This window comes from Onychostoma macrolepis, chromosome 09 (genome assembly GCF_012432095.1).
Source record: "Onychostoma macrolepis isolate SWU-2019 chromosome 09, ASM1243209v1, whole genome shotgun sequence".
Lineage (NCBI taxonomy): Eukaryota > Metazoa > Chordata > Actinopteri > Cypriniformes > Cyprinidae > Onychostoma > Onychostoma macrolepis.
Window position 1 is genome coordinate 4,817,602 of NC_081163.1, and position 21,694 is coordinate 4,839,295.

At 33.8% G+C, this 21,694-nt stretch overlaps 2 protein-coding genes across 4 annotated transcripts in view; both read left to right on the plus strand.

The window, feature by feature from the left end:
* The window catches only part of cers6 (ceramide synthase 6), a 47,095-nt gene extending 36,379 nt beyond the window's left edge, over positions 1–10,716 (plus strand). The window contains exons 8-11 of one of the 3 annotated variants that reach the window (XM_058787954.1): positions 364–470; positions 4,742–4,898; positions 6,215–6,238; positions 6,807–10,716. In XM_058787954.1, coding sequence (XP_058643937.1) covers positions 364–470; positions 4,742–4,898; positions 6,215–6,238; positions 6,807–6,956 — 438 coding nt within the window. In that variant the 3' untranslated portion in view covers positions 6,957–10,716. The other 2 variants (XM_058787956.1, XM_058787955.1) reach the window with 2 other exon arrangements.
* Positions 10,717–14,383: 3,667 nt separating this feature from the next.
* nostrin (nitric oxide synthase trafficking) lies at positions 14,384–21,571 on the plus strand. Its single transcript, XM_058786118.1, has 16 exons — positions 14,384–14,512; positions 14,948–15,033; positions 15,259–15,342; positions 15,706–15,768; positions 15,848–15,929; positions 17,092–17,154; positions 17,302–17,400; positions 17,488–17,613; positions 17,696–17,794; positions 18,861–18,986; positions 19,069–19,177; positions 19,574–19,662; positions 19,820–19,945; positions 20,686–20,923; positions 21,011–21,094; positions 21,171–21,571. The coding sequence occupies exons 1-16, from the start codon at positions 14,486–14,488 to the stop codon at positions 21,305–21,307; spliced, it is 1,638 nt and encodes a 545-aa protein (XP_058642101.1). The 5' UTR covers positions 14,384–14,485; the 3' UTR covers positions 21,308–21,571.
* Positions 21,572–21,694: the final 123 nt, after the last annotated feature.

Consider the following 21,694-nt stretch of genomic DNA (forward strand, 5'->3'; position numbering starts at 1 on the left):
AATAATCTAGCATAGGAAAAAACATTTTTATTAAAATATAATAATAATAAATAAATTTAAAATAAAATATTAAAAAATAAAATATAACAAATATAAAAGATACATAATGTAGATGTAATAATGAAAGATAATAATTATATATATTTATATATACATTACTGTGACTGATAATGTGATTAAAAATAAAATTGAAATGAATTTAATTGACTAATTTTGTTATTTATACATATGATGACTTTATGGTTTTTTATGGTATTATCTATTCCATTATATTGTACAATCAGGAATCAAGATAGGTGATGCAAGATGTGCTATTTACATGCATTAGTTGATATTAATCATGCTGCAAATCTGTGTTTGCAGGCTGCTAAAATGGCCAACTACGCCAAATGCCAGAGACTCTGCAACGTCCTGTTTGTCATGTTTGCCCTGGTGTTCATCAGCTCCAGGCTGGGAGTGTATCCTGTATGGTAAGACAGTCCTGTCAGTAACAGATGATGTGCTGGCGTCTAAACACCTCTGAACCTCTCGTTCTCATCTGTATATCTCAAATCTTCTATTTTATCATCTTTTGCAGCATTTTCATTTCAGGTTTTGACACCTTCAGTCAGTGTTGTTGCCAAGTAATAGTTACTATGGCTACAGCAGTAGTGTGGAGATGTGGACGGGTTCAGAATTAGAGAAACAGATGGCCTCGTGCTCTTTACAGCTATAATAGGCATTTAATCACTGAAAGAAATAGCATTAATAAAACCACTATTTTTAACATGATTTTATTAGACCATTTAGACTGTTTTACAGCTCAAAAAATAAACAGGTTTTGGCTAAAACTGAGTTACACATTTGTTTGTGTCAATGTTGCCGCAAGAAATAATTACAACAATTATATATTATATTATATTAGTTACTGTTAACTAAAACAAACTACTAAAAATTATTTTCTTTACTGAAATAAATCTGATATAAACAATATTATATGAAAAACTTTAGCATTATTTAACTTTTATTGAAATAATATTACAGTTTTTATTAATATCTTGAATCAGATTACATTTACATTTTACTTAAAGTTTGTCATTTTGTTGTGTGCTTTTGTCATTTTGAATTATTTTGAATTACTTTTTAATATGCTTATATAAGCCAGGTTTCCATCCAAAACTGTGAATTTAACTTATGCACAAAATTGGAATTTCGCATAAAACACACACAGTAAATGCGTGTTTTACTCATTATTTCCATCTCCCATTATTCGCATTAATTCTTTTTAAGTAAAAAAATAATAATAATTGCGAATTAAGGGATTTTTAATCAAAATTTGGCATTTTCATCACTCGCTTCTGATGCAATACTTAAAAATGCATATAAAAACAGTGATGGAAACATAACGATAGTTTCAGTCATTTTTATGTCAGTTTTAGTTATTTTAGTACATTAATAATAAAACTAAAATGAGAAATTTTGCTTTGGCAAATAGCTGAAATAAAGCTTTTGAGATTTCATTTTATTTCAGTTAATGTTTATTTTATTTCAAGTAATAAACACTAATAAAATTACACAAAAAACTAAATAAAAAAAATGAAAATATGAAATAAAAATAAATATAAACTGAAAATATAAAAATTAAAGCTAATTGAAAAATATTAAGGAAAACTCATGCATGTGAGCTCCATTTCACTTACATTTGCAATCTCTGCATTACAACAAAGTAAAACATTAAAAATGAAAAATGAAATTAAAATACACACTGTTTAATTACAGCCACAAGACTTAAATGTAGAGATGTTCCGATACCCTTTTTCCCTTCCCGATACCGATTCCGATACCTAGGCTCAGGGTATCGGCCGATACTGAGTACTGATCCGATACCTGGGTGTGTATCTGGTTATACAGCTGTATGTACTACTAGATCTGTATGAATAGATTATTTTATGGTGTGCTTCACCATAGATAGATAGATAGATAGATAGTCTGGCGAGTAAACAAAAAAATATAATATATAATGTTTGGAAAATGGCATTCCATTTTTAAAATCTATTTAAATATCTAAAAGTACACTCTTAACATCAGTCAGTGAAGCATTATAAATGTATTATGATAATCGAGTATTATTTAATGATATAACTTTAGCAATTAGAATTAAAACTTGGTAACCATGAATACAGTCATTTTAACTGAACTGGTGGTGGTGCTTTTTTGGTCATTCAGTGTTTCTCTGAAAAATGGGGGGGAAACTATCAATAATACTGATAAGATAATAATCATACTATGAATTCTACTAAGAACAATATAAAATGCACTAAGGATTAATGAGCTGCTGGGTTCATGAATATTAATCACGTTGCTCATGTCGCTTGAACTGATTTGCTGAAATCAAAACAGGGACGATTATAGGTGAGCTCCAGCCAATGAGATTGTCGCATGTGCATTAGCTCCGCCTACTACCGGAGAACCCGGCAGTTCTTAAAAGATGAAGAATTCCAAAGGAACTCCGTTATTCTGACAGGAAAATACAACAAAGAATATCGTTTACATACCAAGCAGAATTGACGCGCTACATAAGACTCTCTCTCTCTCTCTCTCTCTTTGCATGTGAGGAAAAAAAGCAAAGCGACGGCAAAAAGCAAAGCTCACACTAGAGCTTACGGTGCGTCAAATACAGGTGCGCTGCGCATTCATTCAGATGAACTGAAAAATAGCCCAGATCGCTTGACGGAGAGTGAAACTCTGAAGCGCTTGGTCAGAGTGTTCAGCGAGTGAAAATATATCTGTGCTAAACTTATACATAGCCTCCAACTCACACCCTGGCGAGTATAATCTGAGCATTTATTAGCCAGTGGCTAATATTATACATTATTTAGTCGCCCAGGGTGAAGATTTAGTCGCATATGCGAGTGATTTACTGGCAATGTGCTACCACGTTTGTATTTATTCTTTGCTGCTCTAAATAGTGGTTGCTTGTGCACAACTTCCTGTGTTTGCATTCTGAGCAGCGAAGAAGAATTGATTTCCGATTTGCAGCGTTAAGCAAAGCTAGCGCGCATAACTATAGATCTTGTTTAAGAATGGTATCGGATCGGTACATGGATTCAAGTACTCGCCGATACCGATGCCAGATTTTTTTGTGGTATCGGTGGAATTTCCGATACCAGTATCGGAATCGGAACAACCCTACTTAAATGTGCAATCATCCAAAAGATGCATATCCAGTATTTCCTCTTCCTGCTGATGCATTAGCGTTTACACGTCAGACTGCATCTGAACGTGGTTTGATTCGATCACGTAACGTTTTGGACCCCGTTTCCACCTGTATGTAGTGCAGACCACCTGCGTCTGATGTTTAACAGCAGGTGTAACGGCTTTTGGATCCTGAACTTTCACTTCTGTGGCTTTTTCAGATCCATTATTCAGTCGGTTCTTCAGAATGAGTCATCTGTGCTTTTTCTGCTCGTTTTCCTCATTAATCATTTAGTGCCGGGAAGACGTTTTATTCACTCACCTCGTCTAAGTGTCTGCTGTGGCTTTTGAGTACTTCATTGTGCGACTCTAATGGAATTAGAGAAACGGTCTAATCTGGATTCAGCTGAGGAGCTGCATGAGGAACCGATGATGGATGTGACGGCACCATCTGAAGTCTCTGGTCCTCCGAGAGTCCTTACTGTCATTTAGTGACGATTATGAAATGGCCTTGACAGAGCTGTTGTCACAGTCGCTGTATTCAGTTCATGTAAATTCTGATTCAGTCTCCTTTTGTAGGTTGAGATTTGCAGAAGCTATGAAATCTGAGCTTTTATTAAAGAGAGATCACTATCACTCATTTACATTTGATCCTGCAGAATCTGAAATATTGCTTCATTGTTTTAGTCATCATTTGTATACTTTGTTTTAGGACTTTATCGTTTTAAGACGAAGTTTAAAACTGTTTATTTCCAGATCCACTGTACATTTTGAATCAAAGATATTCAGTGAGATCTTAGACTTTTACAAAAAAAAAAGGTTCAGAAATGTTTACTTTATGCAGATGCAGTGTGCTTTGATGCAACAATTGCAAATGCTAGTGAAGTATTTGTTAATATTTTGTGCTTATTAATATTAATAAGTACAATAATTATTAATTTTATATTTATTTTGAATTAGCTTTTATTTTTATATTTTCAGTTCATTTGAATTTTTAGGTTTTAGTCATTTTGTAATGTGCTTTTTTAATTTTTATTAATAGTAATTTATTCATATTCTGAATTAGTTTTTATTTTTATATTTTCAGTTCATTTTAATTTTTAGATTTTAGTCATTTTGAAATGTGCTTTTTTTTCATTTTTATTAATAGTAATTTATTCATATTCTCAATTAGTTTTTATTTTTATACTTTCAGTTCATTTTAATTTTTAGGTTTTAGTCATTTTGAAATGTGCTTTTTTCATTTTTATTAATAGTAATTTTATTAATATTAAAGTATGTATTCATATTCTTAATTAGTTTTTATTTATATTTTAATTTTTAAGTTTTAGTCTTTGTAATGCGTTTTTGTCATTTTTATTAATAGTAATGTATTGATATTGTAGTATTTATTCATGTTTTTAATTAGTTTTTATTTTTATACGCTCAGTTTAAGTTTTAATTTAAGTTTAGCTTTAGTTTATTTTGAATTTTTTAGTTTAGTAATTTATAATTATTTAAATGAATAAATTAATGAATTAACGGTTAATCGCTGTACTTGTCCTAATGAAATATCCTATAATTGCAGGATTTTAAACACCACTGTGTTTGAGAGCTGGGAGATCGTCGGGCCGTACCCGTCGTGGTGGGTGTTTAACGTGCTGCTCGTCCTGCTGCAGGCCCTGCACACCTTCTGGTCGTATCTCATAGTGCGCATCGCCTGCAGGGCCATCTCCAGAGGAAAGGTGAGACTCCAGGAAATACACCTGACCCTTTATTACTAGGGACTCTAATATATCTTGTGCCACTAATTTAAGCATGGTCATATGGCCGATCTTTCACATGTTATTGAGTATATCAGAAATCATATCAGCTCAGCATATCTTTAGCCCTATTCGGACAGTAATTGATATCTGTGAAAATAAATTTGAACGGCACCTCAGGGATAAAACTCATACGTTCAGATGAAGATTTATTCCTGTGATCCTGCAAATCCAGAAATGCGTTTCTTTTTGGTCAATCACATGTTCATCATAACAGTGAATTTAATAATCAGTTAAAATAGTTTGTTAATTTATTTAAACATCCTATTTAATAATGACACCCTGCGCTTTAAATCTTGTCTTGCATTTTATCTCAAAATGATGGAAGCAGCCTCTAATTTACATAAAGCAAATATTTGACTATTTGGTCAACTAGTAAAATGATTAAGGCGCATAAAGCCAAATTTATATAAATACATACTTTTAAATTGTATTTCATGCCTGTTGCTGCCATTAAAAATGGCCCAGTTCAAAAGTGATTTTGTTATATTATTTCTTCTTAAGACTCCAGTGAAATTTTCTTCTTCTAAACATTTTCCAGCATTTCAGTAATAAAAAGTATCTATATTTAAGATGCATGCACGTTACCACAAAGCACAGAAGTTTTCAAGGATTTACAAAAGATGTGGATCCAAATGGCAATTAAATTACCAAACGAGCTCAAAAACAGTAGGTAATTGTCTAGCTCTTGTTAATGTTGAAATTCCCTGAGAAACAATTGCTGTTGGTACATTGTCGAAGGGTGTAAACGGTTAACATGTAGTCTGATGGAAGTGGAATTTCTGCTGATTATGTATCATTCGAAGTCAGCATGAAATCACTCTAAGATCAAATCTGTACGTATGCATGCTTTATAAATGAGGCTCCATATGTGTAAAGTCTGTCCATATGGTGTTTCGTAAAAACAAACCAAACAAAAATGAAGAATGTAAATGTGCGCACATGAGCAAGTGAGTATTTTAACATGAGATAATGAGGGAAGATGTTAAATAAATTGACCTTCGTCGGAGAATTGGTGATTGATAAAATCCCAGCCTACATGTTTTTTCATGTTGTAACTGTGAGTGGCATTTCATGTTGATGTAAAACTCTGATTGTTACCTGATTGATTGATTGATTGATTGATTGATTGCTATCAAACTGGGTTCATTAACTAGTACTTTAACCTAATGCTTATGCTGTATTCCTGAATTTATGTGCTTTTTCTCTCTTCTTTGTCTTCATCGCTGCCATCAAAGGCGGGAAAATGGAATCCTTTACATGTAAGTAGATGATTGAAAAAAGAGATTGCCATGAATTAGCAGCAAAAAACATCATTGTCCTGTGCATGGATGCATTAAACTTCTCAGAGTTATGTTTATGGAGTCTGTTTCTCAGAAACACCACCGTTCAAAAGTTTGGGGTCAGTAATGTTTTTTTTTTTTCAACAAGGACACATTAAATTGATCAAAAGTGACCGTAAGGACATTTAAAATGTTTCAAAAGATTTCTATTTAAAAAAAAATGCTGTTCTTTTGAACTTTCTATTCATCAAAGAATCCAAAAGCAAAAAAAAAAATTCAGCTTTGCATCACAGGAATAAATTACATTTTAAAATATATTCTGATAGAAAACAGTTGTTTTAAATTGTAATAATATTTCACAATACTGCTGTTTTTACCGTATTTGTGATCAAATAAATGCAGCCTTGGTGAGCATAAGAGATTTGTATTATTGACCTCAAACTGTCAAACTAAGGTGATTAGAAGCAAACAGTCGCTTCTAATTGTCAAAATATAGTGCCAGATATAGAAAATACTGTCATCTTAACCATCTCTCTACCCTTCCTAGGTGTCAAAGGATGACCGCAGTGACATTGAGTCCAGCTCTGATGAAGACGAGGTTCTTCCTCCTCCTCAGAAACACCACACTAACGGGACCAACGGCGCCCACGGCACCAACGGCTACCTGTCCTCGTCCCCATGCCCAGACGAACACTAACTGTCCGCCCAGCGTAGAGGACGTTTCACTGGGCCCCAGCTGCATCACTCTCCGTTGTGTGAAATCATGTATGAACATTACCGGTCCCGAACTGGAACTTCTCAATAATGTGAATGCGGTTCTGTTTCGGTTGGTCGCTTTTCACCATTTCCCCCAGATGTTTTGTGTTCCATTCGTTGGCTTTTGTTTTTGTGGTGGTTTATTCTGCGACATTCGTTATAGAAGCACCTTTTAGATTCAGTGCGGCTCACTCTTTTCTTTTGAGCAAGTGAATGAAAGCGCCGTTCTTTCATAATCACGTGAGCATGCTGCTGCGGTCATGTATTCTGGCATCATGGGAACAGTAGTTTTCTTGGATTAGTGTTATTTTCTATTTATTAATTTTTGTATCTTTAATAAATTTGCATTTCTCTGTTTGTTTGGTTTTTTAACATACATTCCACTTTTCCACGACAAGATGTTGGTGCTGGAGCTGGTGCCCAGTGTAGAACCGCTCTGGGTGCGTTTCCTAAAAGCATTATTAGCCAACTATGGTCACAAGGTCCAACAAATATATGCAAAACGCATCGCAAAGTTGTGTTGTTGGAACCTCAGCTGTCCACCTGTAGTTAAACGCATTTATCCGCTAACATAAAAATGTTCAATGAACGTTTTGCTAACAATTCCATTAAGTTATAAAAACAGTCTCTGAATGTTCAAAGTGTAGTTTTTTAAATGTTTTAACGTTAATGTTTTTTTTAAGGTTAACATTTTTTCTTGGTTTCGCGAACGTTACTAGAACATTTAATTTTATAATTGTCAAACATTATGGGAACGTTATGAAAAAGGAGAATCCAAGGCACTCTTCTTCAAAATTATTTTAAAAGCCTTTATTTTACTGGCTATTTCATATTAGAAAATATAAAAGACATGGGAAAAAAAAAATCTGGGAACGTTACTTTTAAATGTACATTTAAAAAAACGTTAAGACAAGCATCCAAAAACATTTCCCAAAACATACCATATGCAAGCACAGTATGTGAATGTCAAATACTTTTTTGTGCATTCCAAAAGAAATTGTGATTCAAAGCACAATATTTTGAGCAAAATCTTGCAAGTTGAAGCAAGTTAGTTGAACCGTTTTAATTAGCTAGCTACTCAAACAACACTGACAGGTTACTAGTACCGACATCAGTAACTTCTCATAACTTTAACTACATTCTGGCAAACTTCTGTCAAATGTTATGAACAAACATTATTCCAGTAAATAGAATGTTTATTCAAAGTTATTTGATCTTTAATAATGTCAGCAAAAATGCTTATACCATGATGATATACCATTCATGATCCCCCCCCACCCCCCCATCGGATATTCATTCAAGGTTTTTTTTAATGGTATTTGTTTCAGAACGTTCAACGGTAATGTTCCCATAATGTTTGCAAAATTCTAAAATGGACTGTTAATGCTTGTATAACCAAGAAATAAAAACATTTTACATTTTGAATGTTCATAGAAAATTAGAAATTTCTTTTCATAACTTGAAAGGTACAAAACATTCTTAGAACATATTTTTGTTAGCTGGGTTTCTTGGCAGTTTGACTACTGAGAATAACTTGTACTGCATCGGCAAGTATTCACTTCTGCATTTGTATTTGCATATAATGTGTGTGGCCTTAAATCTGCTGGTTTCAAATAAGGAAATGATAACATCAGAACATCTAGTTTTGGTTATCATCAACAAAGCAGTCTAAACTGGAAATGCTTAATGTGGTGACTCGCATTTATCTTGTGAACACCCTGGTTTTATTTTTGTGATGTTGCATGGCAACTTCAGATTCTACATTTAAACAGAGCGATGCACTATAATTATTGGTTACACTTTATTTTCCACTTTAGACATTCTACTAACTATAAGTAACTTTGTAACTACATGTCAGCTAAGTCTCATTCATTTGCAACTACATGTCTGCCAACTCTCAGTAGGGTAGGTTTAGGGTTAGTAGAATAATTTGACATATACTTGCAAAGATTCTTATAGTCAGTATGTTGTAAGTAAAGTGTTAGAAGATATTAAGCAGACAGTGTACTAATACTCTAATGACTGCTAGTTGACATGTAGTTGCAAAGTTACTTACTGTTAGTAGAATGTCTAAAGTGGACTATCGAAATAAAGTGTTACCTAATTATTTGTAGGAAGGTTATGCAGTAACAATCACTTACATGATTTAAATTGAGAGATTCATAAATTCTCCAGCTGAGCATCAGCTCCGACACGAGCAACAGCGTCAATTTCGTGGAATGGAGTAACAGTGTTTTAAAATGGTCAATTTACTCAAAATAATCCTTTGTTCAAATGAACTAGTGGTTTATTACGAATCAATGACATTCCTTCACCAAACATATTTTCACATGTACACTATCATTCAAAAGATTGGGGTTGGTGAGATGTTTTTGAAAGAAGTGTCTTCTGCTCATCAAGGCTGCATTTATTTGATCAAAAATACAGTAAAAAGTATTAATACAGTGAGATATTATTACAATTTAAAATAACTGTTCTCTATTTGATTATATTTTAAAATGTAATGTATGTAAAATATGAATTTTCAGCATCATTACTCCAGTCTTCAGTGTCACATGATCCTTCAGAAATCATTCTAATATGCTGATTTGCTGCTTAAGAAACATTTCTTATTATCAATGTTGAAAACAGTTGTGCTGCTTCGTATTTTTGTGGAAATACATGTAGTGATGCCTTTTTTCAGGATTCTTTGATGAATAGAACGTATAAAAAACAGCATTTATTTAAAATATAAATATTTTGTAACATTATAAATGTCATTTTTGATCAATTTAATGCATCCTTGCTGAATAAAAGTATTAGTTTCTTTCAAAATAAAAATCTTTGGAATGGTAGTGTACGTTGATAATGGGAAGCCTGTATCATTGTTTCGGTGCTGAAAAGAAAAGGGACACTTATTGTGTATTTTATCGAGAAATCTTGCCTGAATTGGGAAAAACATACTGTATTCTGCTTCTTTTAAGGAAAGTGTTTTAGTATAAAACTTGCACCTTTGGAAAGTGTTCGTGTTATTTCCAGGAAAAAAAAAAAAAGGTATTTCAATGTGACTTTACTTAAAAGAAATAGTGAAATTTATCAAGTGATTACTGATTAATACCATCAAGTCAGCAGGTATAAAGAATCTAATGTCCCGTGATTATATTTGATTATCAGTTCTCACTGAATCCCAGTCATATTTCAAAATAGGTTCGGTTTTATTATTGTGCTCACACTTCAGAAAATAGGTACATATGAGATTATGAAATATATCAAACTATCACACTGTTTGAATGAACATACTTACATGCACTTTGATGAATAAGTGGCACCAAACACTGGTCTTATTTCTTATTGTTATGTTGTCTGTTTTTTTAATTAGCTTTTTTGAGTTTGGAATAAAAGATTCTTCCTGTTTTCCTCATGCATTTGATCATCATTCAGCCGAGCTTTAATTAAAGCTTTTGATTTGAGTGTTTTGATGCTGTTTCTTTCAGTGTTGGGAAGGTCGCTGTGCTGTCTGTTTTGAGCTGGAGAAGCGCTACAGCTAATTAGCCGTCATCTTATTTGCACTGCAGACAGGTTGCTGTGTTATGTGGTTTACATTTGATGTCAAAAAGGTGAAGATTTAAAAAAATAAAAAACTGTATTCTCTGCCTTTGCTGGAAAACTGATCATCAGCGGTACTAATGAATTATGTTGCCATGTATTTTAAATAAACACGACAGACCAAAACCCTTCTGGCTGCTTTTGTTGTTTTGGCTGCATCTGTCTCTCTGTGTATCTAATTTAAGATAAGATGTGAGGGATATTGTTATTTTATGGTATTTTGAAGCAGTTGTCTTTAATATGGCACTGTTGCAGCCTGCATTCATCTTTCCAGCATGCAGGTTGAAGGAGGGGAAATAAAGTGAAAAGAGGATAACTAATAAGAAACTGTTTTTTAAGGTGTTGTGGGGATACAGCACCTCTAAAGAGATCCAAAATAATAATGAAAATTTTATATAACTATAAACAACAGACACAGAAGGTTTGCAACCGGAAATATTATACATTTTGAGAGATTTGACCATCTTGGAGTCAAACCTTAAAATGCTCCTGTACATCAGCTTTAAACTCCAGGTCCAGAGCAGCCGCTATCCTCCTGACTACCAGGAAAAAACTGTTTTGTGAATTTAGTATTTTGACATGTCATTACATTGTTTAGAACATAAGAAAAATTTTATGATGTTAATATGTTATGCCATGTCTCTGTAGAGGGACTTTAAAAAGTCCTGTTTTTTTCAAATATAAAAAGACATGAATAGACATGAAAAGGCAAAAACAGTGGGATTTTTGTTTTAATCATAAATCAATTTTAATTTTTTAAACCAAACTTTAATGGCCACTATATTTTCCATTATATACCATGTATCTATAAAATAATTTGCATATTAATGTGTTTTGGGGCAACGTAGAATGAACAAATAAGTGCACTAATGGAAGTAATAATTATCAAGATTTTCATAATAATATCTAATATTTAATAGCAATATTGATACGTTTTTTTGAATAAGAGGAATAAGTTTTTCTCTATTCATTTGTTTTGTCTTCCAAAACGTGTTATAAACATGTTTCAAAGGTGCCATAGAATGCATTGATACAATGTTTTAAATTGTTCTCTGATATCTACTTAGAAGGTATGTGGCTTAGGTAAGGGCAAAAATTCTCCAGAAACGGTTTTACATGTGCATTTACAACCCTAGGATTTGTCCCTAGAATGAAATGGTCTGTTATTACCTTATTTGGAAGGGTCATGAATAATAATGTTCAGCTGTGCTCTGATTGGCTGTTTCACGTTGCAGCTCAATGTTGAGCTCTGCTCTGATTGGCTGTTTCACAGTGCAGCTCATTTCATTTCCATGAAACACATGGAAAATATATAATTCAGTACTTTCTCGCGCCGTTATATATTTGGGTAATTATACAGTAAATAAAATGCTGGCATCAGGGAGCCGCTATTAAAATGCTGGGCATTGAAACTGCTTTCAAATGCATGATCACTTTTTAGTTTCACTGTTTATACTATGGAGCGGCAGTACTTACCACACATTTTACAAGATCAGGGGTCTCATTTATAAAACTCCTGTAGATTTCATCCTAAAAGTGTAGGTACGCACAAAAGCTAGATTTTGCGTATGCACAAAAGTTTTCAGATTTATTAAACCATGCATATGCCAGAACCTGCACAAAAATAGCTTTATAAATCCCAGTCAGGGGAAGATTGTGCGTATACGTGCATCTCCACCCCCTCTCCTCCCCGAAATAACCATATATGGAGCTTACAGTTTTACTATGCATAACCTCATCTGCATATAATTTCCATGCATATTCCCATCCACGTCAAAGACATAGCTTGAAGGAAATATGAGATACGGACTTTAAATGCCATTGTGCCATACATTTATTTTTATTGCTAAAAATCATCCAATATCCTTGTTATGTTTTAGAATAAATAGGCCTATATCAAAATATCCATTAAAAACAAAACTGTTTAAAATAGTCATCAGATAAATATTTTTGAGTTGATCACATTCTTTAACACTTTAAATAGTATTTCGATCATTTTAAACAATTCAAATCAAATTAAATGTATGCAGTTTGGCTGGTAGTGCCAATTTTCAATATCGAAGTAAGTGCGCATCATTGATCATGTTCTTGCTACAAAAATATTTTCTCGTAACATGAAATATGCAGTTAGTTTAAATATGAATTATTGTGCACCTATAGCACTCTTCGCTGTCGTTAAAACATAGCCACTGGACAAGTGATCAAGCGCATCCACTACAAACTTCTGCGTAATGACTTTATGTAATTTCAGTGCTTATCTCCATTAATGAGAGTATATTATTTAATGTAATTGTGTATATCGACATGAAAATTTAAAATCGTTGTTTAGCCTACTGTATTAATTTTCTCACTTGAAGAGTTCGTACACATGGGTCAGAGTTTGCGTGCAGGTGCGCAAATTTTCCAGTCAAGTTTGTTTTCATAAATCCCACCTTTGCGTACACTGTAAAAAAAAAAAAGAAAGTTGAGCCAAAAAAGTTTTAAGGCAACCAGCTTCAGCAGATTTTTGAGTTTGCTCAACTTGTTTTTGTGGGAGATTCTCACATTTTTGTTGTATGAACAAAACGACAAGTTGAGAAAACTCAAAAATCTGCTGAAGCTGGTTGCCTTAAAATTTTAAGTTGGCTCAATTTTTTTTTTCCCACTTGTTTTTTCCACTATTTGTACAGCCAGAAGAACTATGTACAAACATCATTTTTCATCGCACACACAGAGCAAACAGCTAGCAAATATTGGCAATTTCAGTTCATTTTTAGGTTCTTTATCATTTTGATTGCATATAAACTTATAAAAAGCATTATTACACTAAAAGAAATACTAACAAGAAAAAGAAATATACAATGTAACAACAACAAATTTCAATAAAGACTCTTTCTTGCTCACAGCATAAATACCTAGTTTTTTTTAAGTGTGATAATGAATTCAGATGTTTAACCCTTCAAATCAATCATTATTGCAATTTGACTGTTTGCAGTTCAGCGTCATTATGCAAATATTTCACCACAGAACTCAACAACTGAGTCAGTTGAACTGACCAGAGTCCAGCATTCTTTAAAAAGTCATACATTGTAATACATTTTAATGAGTTTCTTTACAAAATTTTGACAAAGACTAGAGAAAACTAATTTTTTTGATTGTCCAGAGCTGGAACCTACAGAAAAATCAAAGCTCAAAATGTATAAATGTAAATCATTTTATGGCAATTTCGGTCTCTATATCATTATCTAGGATTCCTTTAAAATTCTTTTAAAGGAATAGCTAACCAAACAAAGAAAATTTACTTATGAAGCTTTTCACTTCACAAGACATCAACTGATGGACTGGAGATGGACTGGAGCAGTTTTTATCAGCTGTTTATTCTGACGGCACCCATTCACTGTAGAGGTCGTTGAGCAAGTGATGTAATGCTACATTTCTCCAAAGCTGTTCTGATGAAGAAACAAACTCATCTGCAACTTGGATGACCTCAGAGTGAGAACATTTTTGGCAAATGTTCATTTTTGGTGAACTACTCCTTTAAAACATGTTTACTGAAAGCAAGCCAAAATGATTATTCAGTGGCATCAATGTTTTGATTTTTGTTATTTCATGTTTTATTGATTAACTATTATTCTGAAATGTGGGGGATGTTTCAAGACTTTTGAATGGTTGTTTATTATAGTACTGTCTGCTGGCAACATCAAGACATATTAAACCAGCTGACAAAAGTGAAAGATTGATTGCTATAGCAAAGACTGAAGCTGCATTCCGCCACTCCTCTGGTTTTATGGAGGGTTAATGATGCCGTAATCTTGCACAGGCACACAGGTGATTTCCGCATGCATTCTTCAGGAACGGACAGGGTCAAAGTTTGATCTGAAGAGTTAAAGAACGACCAGTGTGAAGATGAAGGACCCGCTGAGCAGCTGTACTGTGAGTCCAGAGCCGTTTCATTCTCTTAACTCTACTGTTAAAACATATATATTCAACTATTAACTTGACATCTGTTGTAGAGCATAATGGTGTACAGATGTGCTGATATCTGCTTCACAATATCACTCCATAAAACACTTGGCAGAAGAATTGCTTATTATTAACTAGAAGAGTTAAGTTTGTCTGGACTTTGCTGTCAACTTGACAAAGCTTGCTTGAAATGTCCACCAAAAAGTTTTAAAAATCCATCTGAAAGTTGGAAAGTTTAGACAGAGAGGCAAGGCAGATTGACCGATTGATTTCTAGATGCTAGATGCAATAGTGGTTACTATGGTCTTCTGCTTGCTTGCTAGGGCATTGCTATCTCTTGATCAATAGAATGCTATAATAATAGACAGAGTTTGTTGTTTAATTAGGCTGTATATTGTGTTTCAGTATAATCTGCTGTATCAGGATCTGAAGAGAATCTCTAAGAATGGCGAGTTTTTCTGCAAAGAGCTCTTGGCCGTCTTTCAGCAAAGGTAACATATGATCTCTGCTCTTCTTCTCTTGAGGTTGTTGTAGTACTTGACCTCTAAGACACTGAAGATACTCGACTTTCTATTCTCAAGAGAAGAAAATGCAATGGAAAAGAATACAGTAGTTCTCCAAAACCCTGAAATCCTTGAAATGTTCAGGGCAGAATCTCACTGACCTGAGCAAACAAGCATGACTAATACAACAGACGTTGTTTTCTGTGAATTTAGATCTGAACTGGAGATCAACTATTCAAAAGGACTTCAGAAGATCGCGGGGAAACTTCTTAAAGTCTCAAAAGAGATGTGTGACAAGTGAGTGACCGCATCTATCTAAACAAGCTGAATTGACTTGTAAAGCAACAAATCAGAAGTTATTAGATCTTCTCATATTTTTAATATGAGTGTATTTTGTCTTAATGCACTGACATTTTTTCCACTTGTTTTAAGTATAAAGAAGTTAAAAACAAGTGCAAGACAAAATACACTCATATTAAAAATAAATTTTCTAAAAACTACTTAGTATCTTATATATTGTTGCTTTTCACGTAGCTTTTTATATGGTGTAACTGGAAAATAAGACAAAATTTTGCACGTCATGTTGAGCGTGTCAGCAGTGCAGGTTAATATTTAATGCACTTGCATTGCAAACTCATTGACAGTTTTTCCTTTTCAAAGCTCCACATATCATGCGTGGTCCTTCATATCAGATGAAATGTATGCCTCAGCAGATGCCCACCGGTACGACACCACACTGGATCAGCCTCTTTTTATTATTCATGTGGGTTGCTGTGTATTTATATCAGGCTTATTCTTTCAGAATACTGGGAAATGCTCTCAGCCAAGATGCTATTCAGGAAATCCGTCAAATCCTAGATGAACACGGGAAAAGAAAAAGACCGGTATGTTACTTACAGGAATAGCCCATCCAAAAATGATAATGTACTCACCCTCAGGCCATCCAAGATGTTTGTTCCTTCATCAGAACAGTTTTGGAGAAAGGCAGCATTACATCACTGTCTCAGCAATGGATCCTCTGCAGTGAATGGGTGCCGTCAGAATGAGAGTCCAAACAGCTGATAAAAACATCTCAATAATCCACACCACTCCAGTCCATCAGTTAATGAAAAGCTGCATGTTTGTAAAAAATTTAAATAAAAATCCATCTTTAAGGCATTTAAATTTAACTTTAAGTTCATAATAACACTTCCTCCAATGAGACGTCCAAGTCCTGTTGTCCTTTCACATCAAAATCCACCCACACATGTGACCCTGTAGCACAAAACCAGTCTTAAGTTGCTGGGGTATATTTGTAGCAATAGCCAAAAATACATTGTATGGGTCAAAATTATAGATTTTTCTTTTATGCCAAAAAACATTAGTATATTAAGTAAAGATCATATTCCATAAAGATATCTTGTAAATTTACTACTGTAAATATATCAAAACATCGTTTTTGATTAGTAATATGCATTGCTAAGAACTTCATTTGGACAAATTTTAAGGCGATTTTCTCAATATCTTGATTTTTTTTGCACCCTCAGATTCCAGATTTTCAAATAGTTGAATCTCAGCCAAATATTGTCCGATCCTAACAAACCATACATCAATGGAAAGCTTATTTATTCAGCTTTCAGATGATTTATAAATCTCAATTTCAAAAAATTGACACTTAAGACTGGTTTTGTGGTCCAGGGTCACATTTGTTTTGGACTGTTTTCACTTGTAAACAGTGCTTGAACTGTTCATATTTCTCTCCTGATTCAGACAAGATGACTTTTTCACTGGATATGGATATTGTTGAAAACATCTTCATGACGGATTTTTTTCCTACAAACACGCAGCTTTTCTCTTAACAACACATTAATTGATGGACTGGAGTGGATTATTGAGATGTTTTTATCAGCTGTTTGAACTCTCATTCTGACGGCACCCATTCACTGCAGAGGATCCATTGGTACATTTTAATTTCTGGGTGAACTACTTCTTTAATGTTTATGCATATATTTATATTAAGATTTACAGCAGCATGTTTACACTACAGTAAGTCTCGTATGTTCACAGCTTGACAACGCTGTTGAAAAGTCCGGAAAGCTTGTTCTTACAAACTGGAGTGAACAAGTTAAGGTAAGAAAAGGTACAGCTAGAAGTATGTTTATCTAATTCTGAAAGATTTGACTGGACAAACCTATATTAATGTGGGATTCAAAAGTACTTTTGCATCTTGTTTTGCCATGAGCAGGATACATTTTGAGCAGAAATGTGTTTTTACAGCTGAAAAAGAAGCTGATTGGTTTGACAAGAGAACATGAGGCTCTCTTCAGCTTTGTGGAGAAAAATAAACAAATCAGTACAGAGAAGGAAAAACAGAAGGTAAATATGATGGTTAATTGGCTGTAGGGAAAAGCAATTTACAGGTATGTTTGTGACATCAGATATTGTGACATTATTTTCATCTAGATGTTGAACAGATTGACTAAATCAGCAGAGCTTCAGGTCAGAGTTGATGAGGAATATTTTAACACCAACATGGAGGGTCACCACATCCGACTGAAGCTGGAGAACACGCTGAAAACCTGCTATCAGGTTCCGGCTGATTTCCGCATCTTTACATTTTCAACTTCTCTGAAATCCATTGCATTTTGACTGATTCGGTTCTGCATTTCAGATTGTTCAGGAGCTTGAGAAGCAAAGAATAGAGACTCTGTCCAACACCCTAGACAAGTACAGTCTCTTCATGACTGTCTACGCACAGACCGTCATTCACGTGAGTAACTGAACCCTTCAAACACTGAAAGTAACTGTAACAGATTCACCAGTGTTGGGAAAAATTCAGATATTTAGATGCTCCCTTTGAATTTGCAAGTGTGAATTTGAGTTTAAATGGCCACAAATGAATTAAAATAGAATTCTTTCAATACATAAATTTTTTTTTTAAAACAATTATTATATTATATTAATAACAATAATTTAGCTTACAGAACCACAAAAGGTCCACACTTAATTTTTTATATTTTCATAAAGATAAATAAATATTTGGATTCAATATTATCTATTTGAATAAATATTTAAATAAATTCTAATTCTATATTATTATTAAAATTATTAAATTAAAATGGTTTTAATTCTTTAATATTTTGAGTTTTGAAGGCTTTAGAGCAAATTTAAGTATTGTGGAAATTAACCTGCTCCTTAACCATGGTGTTGTACACTCTTCCAAACAGGGTTTTCACAGCGATGCCATGCATATAAGAACCAGTTTTGGTTCCACAAAGAACCTTTCAGTGAATAGTTCTTAAAAGAACCATTTTTTTTAGTGTGAAGAACATTTTAATAATCTACAGAACCTTTTGTGGAATGAAAAGAGTCAATGGATGGTAAAGGTTCTTTGTGGAACCATTGCAGCCAATAAAGAATCTTTATTTTTAAGAGTGTATAATTAAGAGTTAAATAAAGTTAATTCAATAAATATAATACAATTTATGTATTTTAATGTATTCTACTATATATTAATATTATATTAATAATTGTATTTATATATATATATATATATATATATATATGTGTGTGTGTGTGTGTGTCTATTCATAAAATAAAAGCTACACTGACAAATTTCTTTCCCCTTGAAATCTTAAAGAATTTTCTGCAACACACCTTAATTCAAATTCAACTTTAAGTCAACATTTTAAGTATTTTCAATTTAATGTGAAAAAACCCCCCAAAAAAACAGCTCAAGTGAAGATGCATTTAAACCTAGCAATGATGTTTTTTATTTTTTTCATTTCTTGAAGCGATTAAACTGATTTGCATTAGCTGAATGTTTTTGCTAACAGAGTCATAAACAGATCGAGCAGGCCGTACGCAAAGTTGATGTGGAGAAGGACATTCAGTCGCTGGTCGAGGACGTCAGCGCTACAGCAGACGAAAGCAAAGCTGAATTTCTCATGGCTGACTACTTTGTAAGTCTTTGAGTTTACAACACAAATTTGTGTTGCAGAATTGATATGAAATGGGTTGCTGTTTGTGTGTGCGTTTATGCAGGAGGAAGAAGGAAAAACAGTCATGGGAAAAGACAGAAGGAAAGATGCCATCAGGACCAAACTTCAGCGTCTGGAGGACTGCATCACGAAAATAAAAAGTGACAGAGAAGGTTTGGATCTTGTAGATACTGTGATTCAGAGCTGAGCGTATGTGATTTAAAAGGGTCATATCATGACTAATCACATTTTCATTCAACCTTTAAGTTGAAGGAACATGTCAAAGGCACCTATTGGTGTCCAGAAATCTGCCTGTCAGGGCACATTTAGATAAAAAGGAAGAAACAGGACAGATACTGTTATTCCTAAATACCAGAAGAACTACTCAGATGAAAACTGTAGGAAGTTCAGTTAGACCTCAGGGAACTGAATTTAAAAAAAGTATGATATGACCCCCTTTGAACAGAACTGGTTTATTCCTCAGAGATCTTATTGGGTGGTTCTGTCCTGTTTGTATTGTTCATTATATGACATTTAGCTCAACACTGACACATAAATCTGGATTTCAGGTCTAGAGAAAATGGTGAAAGTATATACAGAACAGCCAAACTTCTCCAATCAAAAAAACCTGGAGGAAACGGAACAGTTACTGGATGAGGTCTGTTGAATATTAATCATAACTTTGCTTTACTTCAAATTTGTCAAAAAATGAAAATGAAAAATTCATTCATTCAATCCCTGTATATTTAAACAAGTAAAGGTATTAATAAAAACGTTTTTACAAACTGTACATTGACTGCTCTCTCTCTCTGTAGACCATCCTCAAACTGGACCTTTTGGAGGCGACGCATTGCAAACTGACTCACAGTCTGGCGGAGATAGAGGGCAAACCAAAATCTAGACATCGATTCAGTGACAACATCACTAAATGGAAAGAAAAGGTGAGCTTGCTGAAAAATCACTTATTTAGTACTAGAAGCATGTTTTATTTTAATAAAATTATTACCAGCATGCATTTAAAGTATGAACTTCTGGGAATATCACTTTTTTTTTTTTTTGGTCAAGTTGTTAACAGCATGCATTTTAAGTGCAAACCTTTTATTTGATTTTAGTAAAATTATTGTCAGTATGCACTTTAAGTGCAAACATTTGGAAGTAACAAGTTATATTCATTCTATTTTAGTAAAATTATTTTCAGAATGGATTTTAAATTCAAACATTTAGGAGTAACATTTTAGGAGTAAATATAATATAACACAAATAAACGCTGAAGAAAAAAGTCTGTTGGTACTGCAGGGGGACTGATAAAACATTTCTTTAAAAATAAATAAATTTAAAAAATTAAATATGGTTAGTGTCTCTAGTGTCAAAAGAAACTCCTTTAAATCTTGGCTGATTCATTTGATCCTATCATGTACTCATGTAATCTTGATATATCCAGGACGGGAAAAAGATGTAATAAGAGTTCATTGAGAAACTAGGTCATCACTAGTTTAGCATAATGTTTTGTTTATGCTGTTCCTTTTAAACAGCCTACACTTTTTTGACTATAATATATGGATTTCCCTGAGGCTGCTGGGTGGAGAGAGACAGTATTGCAATTTTAATAAGCCCAATTTAGACAAAAAACCCATCTATATGTTGCATGAGTTTTTAAACTCTCTCTCTGGTTTTGCTCCAGGACTGCGAGCACAGCGTGGTGCAGCTTTCTCGACCGGTGAGGATCAAAAAGACTCCGTTCAGATCACGTCAGTCCATGAGGAGCGCTGTGATCAATAAGAGTGCACTGACCAACCAAAGCCCTGACACGACAAGTGAAGAGCCCTCGACTGAGATGACCGATGTCTCGCATAATAACACAGACGAGCAACAGAGCGGCCCGCTTAACGGAAGCATGTCTGAATCTGAAGAGGATAAAGGTAAACATCGAGCATAACATGTTTACCTTCGTTTTATTAACACACAAACTCCTGATTTCATTTGTGTGTGTTAAATTCCCTAAACAGGCTCAGAATTCCACTCACTCAGCAGATGCAAGGCTTTATACAGCTTCAAATCAGAAAGAGAGGATGAGTTAAACATTAATGAAGGTAATATGGCAGTTCATCTTAATGCATCATCCCTCAGCACCTGCTTTCTGTTGACTCTCCCTCTTCAATCTGGCAGGAGACGTACTGGATATCTTTCAGAAGGACGACACGGGCTGGTGGTTCGGTGAGCTGAACGGACAGAGAGGACATTTCCCGTCCACGTATGTGGAAGAGCTGCCTGTTTTCACTGAGATGAAGTCCTCTGAAGCTTAGCTTCAAAAGAGCATGTGATGGAAAAGGTCACTGACCTCGACGCCACCAAATCGTGATTCACTCGTGCTGTAGGGTTAAACAAACTTCATGCAATTTCTGGAAAAAGGACTTTTTAAATGATTCATAAACTCCAAAGAACAATTCACTCACAAATCATGAATTAATATGACTTGCGTAGTTTTACAGATTCTAGCCGATTAAATATTTTAGAGCAGAGCATAAATGTATTTGCTACAAAAATTCCCATAAATTCCATACACAATTTCTCTGTGTTTTTGTTTTCATGAAAGGAAGCCTCCAAATTAGATCCATTATTAAAACTTTATTATGAAAACGAAATTTACATAATGTTTTAGACATTTAAGTCACTGTAGTATAAAACTAAGA

Coding starts and splice junctions, on each gene's coding strand:
- nostrin (XM_058786118.1), top strand. CDS start 14,486: ATGAAGGACCCGCTGAGCAGCTGTACT. Junction 18,987..19,068: donor TTCTCATGGCTGACTACTTT/GTAAGTCTTTGA, acceptor GCGTTTATGCAG/GAGGAAGAAGGAAAAACAGT. Junction 19,178..19,573: donor AATAAAAAGTGACAGAGAAG/GTTTGGATCTTG, acceptor TCTGGATTTCAG/GTCTAGAGAAAATGGTGAAA.